Below are 10,858 nucleotides of genomic sequence, written 5' to 3'. Positions count from 1 at the left end.
ATTGATGTTTCACTCTTGTTGCTGTTTTACCAACGCCGCAATCCAAATGCTTATTAAATATTTAATTCATTACTTTTTAACAATGATATCTGCATTGACAGACGTTTACTCCATTTATTGCAGTCCTTATTTCTGCCAGACGTGGCTACGTTTGCATTACACTATTTGTGGGTGGAGAGTCTCAACACTTCGCATTGCTGGTGAATAGTGACACTATGAGTCTTTTCAGGTCATTGCATCATTCGTGAATTTTATGACAAGACGGAATGGCTTAATCAAGTTTTTATCTTAGTACTCTTTAACCTCGGTTTACCTTGAAAGTTTTTAAATCGTTTTTATTTACTGAATTATTCATTTATAAAAAAGTAAATTTTCACAGCGAAAGTAAAAGATTCAAGGCGCTGTCCAGCTTTGTGGTGCTGAAAATGTCTGGCCTCACAGATTAATTAAAGGTTATACCAAAATGATTCCGAATTCATACAAAATTATTTTCAAGCAATATTTATATGAACTGAAACTGCAACACGTATCTCCTTCAGTATTCTCATCCATATTTTCACGACAACGTTCTTATACTGCGTGTTGTTTTTATGCTTCTTAGCAAGTTACTTCCCATTTATATGAGGTATGCTTGCCAATACATATGTGTGTGTACATATTGTTGTTTTCTTCAATGTCAAGAGTTGTCATGCTCGGATCAAAATCTTCTTTTCTGTTTTCAGTGTCAGTGTTATCACCAACAGAATGTGTGTTTTTATTTTCTGATCTAACAAAACTAAAGTCACTGGTACATTTGCCAGTTGGAAGAGTCCTAATTGTAAGTGCTGCAGAGAGTTCCTGCTCCATCCACCTTTACAAAATCTGCCTCCACTTCCTGGAGGCAGATGGGCACTGCGACTGCCCCATCGAAACAACAGTCTGGGTTTTCTTTTGCAGGACAAAAATCTCAGGGCCATAATCAGTGTAGTAAATGTCTGGGAAAAGAGTTTAATTTAGAGTTGTTCCCCTCACAAAGCATATCTTTAAATTCTGGAACCAAGATTGTAAGAAGTTATTAAAATAACAGCACAGGTTAATGAGAGAGATGGCTGTCCATTAGCCTTCACTGAAATGATGGTGTTCTGCTTCAAATTGTCAGATTCAGAAATGTTTTGATCTCTCCACTTGGATACCAATGCTGAAAAGTCCTGGATCAGTACATTTCACAATCTGATAGGAGAGCCATGCGTTCTGTCCAGAATCACCATCCACAGCTATCATCTTTGACACAAGAGAGCCTGAGAGAGTCGTTTTAGGAATAATCTCAGTCATTGAAGATCTTCTGTCTGGAACAGGGTATAATATCTGTGGAGAGTTATCATTCTCATCTGTTATGAAGACTTTCACAGTCACATCACTGTTGAGTGGTGGAAAGTCATTATCTCTGCCAACAACTTGGACTGTGAAGTTTCTGAGCTGTTCATAGTCAAATGAGCTTTCATCATGAATCACTCCAGTATATGCATTAAAATATATAAATGAGGACACCGGGACACGATTAATCTCACTGGAATCAAATGATCAGAAGAGCATTGATGCAATCCATTACTGCCATTTAATCCAACACATATTAGATGTGTTCGCCATATTTTCGTGGTCTAAAGTAAATTTGTTGTATTGAAATCCTCATAAAATGGTTGATTTAAGTATGTCATGGACACCAGTGCTTTTCGACAAATGTCAACAGAATAGAAAAACACAGCATCTGATGGGTGTGTGCTTATGCCCAAGAAAACAAAGTTAAAGAAGCACGACCCTCTTCGGTTAATTTGAGATTAGCTTAATCTGCTGCAGTCCAGGCATTTTAAATGATAGTTTCAACAAAATTTGCCACGTATGTAATGTTTTTTAAAAATGTAGCTTTATTTTTTGTGTTCCATTTTTTTTTTAGCTCCTAAAGAACGTAAGTAAATGAAAAGCTCATAAATAGCTTAACATTGCTCCAAAAAAGACAGATCAATAAATAAGCACTAATAATAATGAGAAAAATACTTTTAGCTATATCCTAGATCTCCATGAAATTTTGTTTACAAAATGAGAAATTATTTTTAAGAGCTTAATACATACACTGCAGTAGACTTTTAGTTTGCCACTGCAGAAGAATTATGCAAATACAAAACTAAAAAGTATCTTAAAAAGAATACTGTGCAGTTATTCGTATTGAGTTATTCGCATTATCAAAATATTATTCCTATATCAGGTAATATTAAGGGTGCTGTGCAACGTAAAAATGATCTATTGACATTTTGTGTTTGTCAGATGTTGCCACAAACGGGAGTATGCTATTTCAGCACCACGGACAGCACATTCTATTATCACAGGACTACTGGAATAGAAAGTTGTGCACATACAATTGTTATTGGCTCAAGGGTTTTTTAATGTTTGTTTTTTATTATATATATAAATATATTAACTTATGAATTACATGTGTCTTTTGCAAAGACTGAAGCTCAGTGGTAAGAGCATGGTGTTAACAATGCCGAGGTTATGGGTTCGAACCCAGGGCATTGCACATACTTAGAAACAAATGTATAGCATAATGCAATGCAAGTCGGTTTGGATAAAAGCGTCTGCCTAATGCATAAATTTAAATGGAATCAAATGCACCAATGCTTTACTAACCTACAAAAGCCTGAAGACCCACTAATAGTCTTGCATAAAGGCTTATTCATGTTACCATGCACTGTATCAGGTTAATAGTTCTCATTCAAGGTAGGTTGCTATGTTAAAGTGTTGATATGCGAGCCAGTTTTATGAGCCAGCATTTCTCATATGTAAGAAGAAAATGCATACATGTTTTGCATACAGCATATTAGTGCTGGTGGTGAATAATGAATAATAAGAATGTAGTATAAATTTGTATGATCTAATCATATTTTAATCTTGCATTTGGTTACATACATATTTATTAAAAGCGACTAAATGTTGCAAGCAGTAAACATTTTATGAGTCCACTTATACTATAACCGCGTTTTTTTGCCTACGAACAAAGCTAAAATTACATATACACACCGCCAAAAATAAAACCACAAGATGCTTTATTACTTATGAAAGAAACCTTTATTTGTGATTTATAAACGAAACACATTACCAGATTTCATAAAGTAATATAAAATAATGAACACCATTACACATCATGAGCAGGTGTACAACATTTTTGTCCAACAGATTTGTACCGTCAAAGTCAAAAGCATAGCGCCACCATGGCACTGAATGAGTTGATAGATATTTACTACACACAAGCAGAATACATAGACCCTTTTTATTATTTTTTTATTTTTTTTACCTTTTTATATTATTTTTTAAATTTTTTATGGGGATAGGTTTATACTATAGGGACGAAGGAACTGGTTCACATTACAGTGTTATTGATTTCAAAGGCTAGCACAAAACAAAATATCCTTCTGGATTCAGAAATCATAAGGTTGTAAAGAAAATAGAATCAGACCATAACACTACAGCATTACATATACTAGAATGTTAATGTCATTTGGCACAGGGCCAATATTGTGTGTGTTATTTGATGCTCTGCGTGTTTCTCTCTGCATGTTTACGTATGTCTGAGTGAGTACTTGGACTTATGTAATTCAATAGAGACAATACACATCTCCAGTTCCATTATAATTGAGAAAAAATATTATGAAAAACATTTTTGTTTATTTATATCTATATATAATTTCTGTTTTAACTGCGTTTAACATGCAAACAGTCACTTGGTGATCTGACAGCACTGTGGCACACATGAAAGTGTGTGTGTGTGCTTTATGATGATACAGTCTCATAGCAGCGCAAACAGTATTCTCCTTTACTGAACGGTATCTCTACAGACTAGACATTAGGGAAAATGGAAAGACAACAGAAAACGAAAGCATGTCTGAATGTAAAAAGCATTCAGATTATTTACATAAATCAAATCAACATCTATGAAACTGTCATTAAGGTATGTTTCCCCATGGCGATGTAAAGTAGAAAAAATTGGTACTGCCACCACTGTGGTCCTCTTAATATAATATCCAAATACTCTCCAACTTTGCCCAAGTAAGCACCATATACTGAAGCTAGAAATCCTGGCCTCTACTCAAGCATGACTGCATAGTCCATGGTGTTTCCACAACTGTAAGGGCATAAATATTGATGTGTGCGTCTAAGTGTGCTTATCTTTCCAAGAGAAATGTCTTTTGCCCAAGATTGAGTTAATTGAAATATCTGATTCTGATCACATTATACGATGTGAGCCACTAGGGGGCAGTACTGACATGGGGCTGAGCACACAGCAATGGTAACATCAGAAATTGACAAGCAGAGGGTATTAGGACACATTGCTGGACTAAGACAAATAGCTGGCAAGAACCAAGATGATGTTTTGAGAAAATCTATCAAACATTCAAAACAGCAGCAGAGGGAGAGTGTGTATTGAAATAAGAAACAAGCGTCCAGTTGTAATTTACGGACTTAGCTGTACATGGTGTAGACGGCCTGCGGTTCCTTTCAGGCGTTTCTGAAAATGTTATGCATCAGCAAGAAACTTGTGAGCTTCTAGAAACTAGATTTTTGTTAGTGAAGCTCTATGCACATCATTGTCTGTACAAATTCCGATTCGTACAACTTGGATGTACATGTTTTTTTACTGTGTAAGCAGAGATATACTTGCTCTTATAAAATATATTGAGTAAAGCACTCCTATTCTGAGATTTTAGTTTGGAACAGGATGGAAGTTAGTGTTGGATATCTCTTTGCCCTGCATTAAGGCGGTGTGTGTAAACAAATGCAAGTGTGGTGGATTACACTGCTACATTCCTGCATATGTGCCTGGAATCGTTTACTTAAATTTTGCGTTAACAGGAGATAGACTGCTGTCCATTAAAAACACACAACATTTGTGCCCAGCTCTGATAAAGTTGTAGTTAGATTTTTGCCATTTTTTTATGACAAAGCTTTGTATCCAGCAGAGCAAGGCATGACATGGGCCAGAGGAGATTGTTTTTTTATTCTCTTGGCAAGTCGAAAGCAAATTCCACTCTAAGTATGGCGTGAGAGTTCATATCCAGTTTAACAGGAAATTTGTTAAATCCTTTTAAAAGTGACTTGACTCATCTCAGTTGTAAATGCCATTTACAAGGTTCGAGTGTGCTCAGATTACATTTTGGAGACTGAAGTGCTTTCTTGGATAAATTTAAATTGTCAGAACTAGGGATGTAGCCAATCAGTCACAGAAACATGTGTATTATATATTTTTTGACACAAACCCTCTTTTGGCAAGGACTGGGCATGGTAGGTATGGTAGTTTAGTAGTCAAAGCCACTAAAAAAAATCCACTCTTTACGTTTTCAATATATTTGGTTATTTCTTAACTTCTGCTACAAACATAACTTGATAGCTGTAATATTTTGGTAGCCCATTCTTCTTTACTCATCTCCATCATCTTTTCCCTTATCCTTTTTGTCTTTCTTTCCTTCCTTCTTCTTCTTTTTCTTCTTCTTTGATTCTTCTTTCTTTCCAAAAGTGATGAACTCGCCCTTATCATCCACGGCACCTGGGTCCTGTCGGATGGAGATGATGGCAGGAGAGCCTGGAATTATGAAGGCTTCAGGGGGGATCTCTCCTGGCTTCAGGGCTTGAGGAGGGCCATAACCAGGCCCAGCGCCATAGCGGAAGCTCCAGCTGTTACTGTTGATTCCGGCTCCGACAGGAGGAGACAGCTGCCCCTCTCCCTCCCCATCTAAGTGAGAAAAAATTACATTAGTCAATATGTTTACATATAAATGAATGTATTACGCTGTTTATCACAAAACATTTACAGAGAATTCCATGTATATATACAGTATTTTTATATCTGTGTTCTCTGGAAATCAAACCTTTGGCCTTAGTATTGCTAGTGCCATAGTCTTACTTGAACTACAGAAATATTCTTTACATTCTTTATATTCAAACTTACTGTTTAATTTACTGTATTAAACCCAGAGCCGGACAGTAACGGAGTACATTTACTCGAGTACAGTACTTAAGTACAATTTTGAGGGATCTGTACTTTACTTGAGTATAATTTTTGGGGAGTACTCATGACTTTACTCAAGTACATTTGAGAGGCAAATATTGTACTCTTTACTCCGCTACATTTCTATCCATAACCGTAAGTACACGTTACTTCTAAAAAGGAAAAAGAAAAATCTCGGAAACCACCAATTAGTGTTTTCCCTCTCAAACGTGATTGGATTGTGCAGGCGCCACTTATTGGGCGAGCCTATCAGCAACAATCACCCAGACCTCAGAGCTCTATCATTTGCTGTACACAGCTGTCAATCATCTCACATCTGCATGACACGTCCTGTGTACACTTCCTCATTCAGGACATCCGCGATGAAGCTAAAGTAACATTTCTTCACCAAAACAAGAAGCTAATAAATGCACGATGGAAGAATATGTGTTTTGTGTGTATTTTCATGCGATTTGGGGGTATTTTTATACGAATAAAGAATAAAGGGAAGAGTAGCCAATAGCGTCGTATAAAATGCTAAATATAACATGAAATGAACTTGAAAACATCGCGACCGGTCAGCTGATTTTCTTTAATCATTATTATTTTCTCTTCTTTGCTCTATGCTGCGTGTATAACACGGTCAGGTTCAGAGGTGTGTCAGAACATTGCTATATCGCCTTCTTTGCTGTTTTAGGTTTATTGATTTCAGGGGCGGCGTTTGTGTATGGCCCTAGCGTTCAGAAAACATTGTTGAAACAAAGTACGTGTGCGTAATGAGACTCATTATAGATAATTAAACTACTTTACACTGATGTGTACATGTAGCATAGGCGTCGGAAGCATGTGTATTTGAGAATGTATAAACACCGTTAATTCACATAGCGTCATTGACGTATAGTCGGTAAGACCGAAGATATGTAGTTTTGACGTGACATCATCGTAATGTTGGTTCGAAGCTCTTTTTGGCTAAACTCGTTTGTCTGCATTTTCCACATTTAAGATCATATACAGGCATTTATTTTCAATAAAACAAAGAAACTGTCTACAAAATGCCTAACAGTGGTTATGGAATCAAGTGTGAGGTTATGGGTAGTGGGGATGGTCTTTATTTTCCCAATTAGTTGGCATCCATTTAATAATTTTAATAAATCGAATAATTTACACTATTGTTATTGTATTTCATTCATAATGTAAAACGCTATCTGTGAAAAATTTTAAAAATATATTGTACGGAAAGACATAGCGCAGTCGCAGTTTAGGCTATTATGTATTTTGCGATTTGCCACTAGCTATGCCAGGATTAGCTTAAAAATGAAAAGAATCAAGGCTTAACAACCTTGCGACAAGGTAAGACATGTTTTATATTTAATCTTGTTTGCTGAATCTGATCAATGGTTGGTTTATATTTTAGTCTCATAGTCGATTAACGTAGTCGTTGGTGGTGGTTATGACAACATCTGGCTGGGTTATTTTTTACTACTTTAAGTTTTGTGGTTACATATATGTGGTATCATTTGGTTTCATTGTGGTTCGTTTTTGTATGGTCTGAAGAAATTTCGCCATACCCTAGGTTTTGATGAAACGCCACCACTGATTGATGAAAAAACAGAGAAACTCACATGTACACTTTTGCTAACACAATTGTTAGCTGAATTGTATTTTCTAATATTACTCATTAATGTAAGCAGAGTATTTGCTTTGATGTTCTTGAGTATGCAGTGTGTTGTTTAAAACTGTTCGGTTCAAATGTGGGTGCAAAAAATCCATTAAAACTCTAGCAGAGGTGAAAAGAATAAAGCATGGTAAAAAGATTAAAATTACTTTATTTTACTTTAAATTCCTTTAACAATCTCCAAGGTATTAACATTAACATTTTTCATAACTCCATGTAGGACGTTTCTGTACATAAATGTAAGCACTGTGGCAGTAGTAATGCAATATTTAGAAAATGTACTCTTGTACTCTTGATACTCAAGTACTTTTAAAAACATGTACTTCAGTACTTTTACTTAAGTACACATCTGACTGTAGTACTTTTACTTGTACTTGAGTAAAATTTAGCAAGGGGTATCTGTACTTTTACTCAAGTAATGAACCTGTGTACTCTGTCCGCCTCTGATTAAACCAAATGGATAGTTCACCCAAAAAATTAAATTCTGTCATGAATTACTCACTCTCTATTTGTTCCAAACCTTTATAAATGTATTTGTTCTGTTGAACACAAAGAAAGATATTTGGATGAATGTTAGTAACTGACATTTCTGGGACATCATTGACTACCATACCAGGATCAATTAGTTAAAGGTGCCCCAGAACCTTATGCTTTCCTTAATTCCTTAAAATATATTTCTTTGTGTTCAACAGAACAAAGAAATGTATTCAGGTTTGAAACACCTAGAGAGTGAGTAATTCATGACAGAATTTAAATTTTTGGGTGAACTATCCTGTTAATATGTTTTAAGTTCTCTACATATTTACAATTTTCTCTGTACAGTAGTGTACGGAGTTCGACGAACTATTAGTCATTATTACCATTGTTATTGTTGTTATTTTAGATTTGACAAATTTTCTATTATTTTGGTTTATTGGTTTGGGGGTGTTGAGTATCTGATGATATTAAGCATTCATAGAAAATGGTCAATAAATGTACCAAACTGTTACTGTGGCAGTACTCTTTTCTAAGAGTTCATATTAGTACCTCAGAGGTGCATATTAGTACCAAAGAGTGCAAAGAGCTGGGTTGGAGATCCCTAGAAGGTACCATTGTGTACCGTTTTTTGGTAAATATAAAGCAATGTATACATTTGTACCATTATGTGCCTTTAAAGTACTGCACTCTTTGTTACCAATATCCCTATCTGTGAATGACTGTATGGCCAAGTACACACTGCAATTCCATTCCATGTGCGTCTGAAACAGATAGTCACTCCAAAAATGTACAAAAGTAAATACTTATTTCACTGTTATGTTCTTACATCTTGCATACAGACAAATCCACATCACTGTTGGGAGTTTAAATATGTGATTAACAACTAGTTGTTCAATTCAGTTCCGTACACACAGCGTAACAACTTTTTTAGGAGTTAATTTGGTAGTAAAATGTGGTTGTCACTCCCATAAATTAGTGAACTGTGCGTGTACAGAACAGGATTAAGCAATAAAAGGTGAAGTGACAATCAAATTTATATGCAGTGTGTATGTGGCCCAATATGCTGTATCTGAAACACACAATAAATCAGTAAAAGAACTCCAAGTATCCTGTAAACATGACTGTTTCATCTTGTCCAGATTAGTGCTTATTAGTTCGAGATGCTTTCCCAGTGTTGTAGGCAGTATAGCGAGTTATCTGTGAGCAGTTCATGGGTGTGCGGTCTGATGCTGAGACTGTCTATAAGGTGACCTAGTTACTAACTCTATGTCCTTGAGACATAAACGCTCAACCTCAGAAAGGACTACACCTGCAACTGCAATACTATTCCGAGTTCACGCACCTACATGTATAAAAAACATTTCCTAAATTTGAATAGTGCTGTAAAATAAATGTACGTTTTACTATTTGATTGCTTAAATTCTCACAGGTGATTTACACAATCTGCATCACGGCGGAGTGCACTTTCTAAATAACGTTAATGTTTAAAACTGCAGCTAACCCACGGGAGAATGACACAGAGAACGGAGTACAGAGTGGAAGACTACCAGTTACTCAACTACCTACTTTAATTTCTGTGTTTTATTTAGATCTATCCCTGGCACTGGAATGCAATTCTGTTAGTTTTTATTATTCTGTTTAGGTTTATTATGACAGTACCGCACTGCTTATTGTAAATTAAAAACATTTGCAATAAATTATTGCGAGGATTATCCGTATTCTGATATTCTTCCCATTTTAAAAGAATCTTCATGGGTGGATTGTGCATCTATGCTGTACTAATCTAAATTAGGAATCCTGCTCGCTCTCGATTTCAGGCAGATCCCTAAATTTAGACGTGTCACATCCTACCATTAATATGCAAACATCTCTCTTGCTCGAAGCCAACAGATTCATTTAGAAAAACATTTATAAAATTCTTGAAACTGAAATTTTGACCATCATAAAAACAAACCACCTCTAATGTGTCCCAACAGAACACTCATGGGGAACAGCACAGATAGTAAAGCAAATAGTTGAAGAGAGACTTGTGCATTGTCCCCAGGCTTGCCAGATCACTTTGGCTGAGAATGTCCAGTGAGAGAGTAACTTGTGAATCTATATGTTACTCACGCCTCAATCCATCTCCCTGTGGCTTTTATCATGGCAGTAATATCGGTGCTTGTGTGTGTTTATGTGTTAAATTGTATATCACAGCAGGTCAGCTGAGCAGACTAGCTCTGCTCCTCATGAGACCAACAGAGAGAACATCAGGATGCATGGTAAATGGGTTGGTAAATCAGGTCTTTCATTGCTTTTCTAGCTTTGCAATACACTTACAGAAGCTGTGACTTTATCTGTGTAAATTCTAGGAAGCTGAGAAATTTGTTCATGTTTATGCTATTGTATTGATACTGTATATGTATTTGCCTGATTGATTAAATGTTCAGGACAAGCTCTGGCAAGTATGCAAGACCACACCCCTTTTTGAACCCATATGGGGTATTGGGCCATTGTTTATCATATTTTAGCATCCAGATGTTCTGTCTTCATAAAACCCATTCACAACTAGATGTAGAGCCACACTCGCTATTGAAAGGAATATCAAGTCAGCCATAAAATCAACCACAATTACTTCTACGCCTGCATTAAGGTTACCCTTGCTATTTTTGCCCTTGTAGCCTCCAGTCCTAATCTCTCTCATCCAAATTGTT

At 36.0% G+C, this 10,858-nt stretch overlaps 1 protein-coding gene across 2 annotated transcripts in view; it reads right to left on the bottom strand.

Annotated features, from left to right (window-relative positions):
- Window positions 1-3,088: 3,088 nt before the first annotated feature.
- The window catches only part of LOC306889429 (protocadherin alpha-C2-like), a 30,318-nt gene continuing 22,548 nt past the window's right edge, over window positions 3,089-10,858 (bottom strand). For both annotated transcript variants that reach the window (XM_079448356.1, XM_079448355.1), the window contains exon 4: window positions 3,089-5,758. In XM_079448356.1, coding sequence (XP_079304482.1) covers window positions 5,445-5,758 — 314 coding nt within the window. In that variant the 3' untranslated portion in view covers window positions 3,089-5,444. The remainder of the gene's footprint in view (window positions 5,759-10,858) is intronic.

Source organism: Barbatula barbatula (assembly GCF_947034865.1).
Source record: "Barbatula barbatula genome assembly, chromosome: 24".
Taxonomy (NCBI): Eukaryota; Metazoa; Chordata; class Actinopteri; order Cypriniformes; family Nemacheilidae; genus Barbatula; species Barbatula barbatula.
Note: the sequence above shows the minus strand (reverse complement) of the source record. Positions and strands in the feature narration are given on the sequence as shown.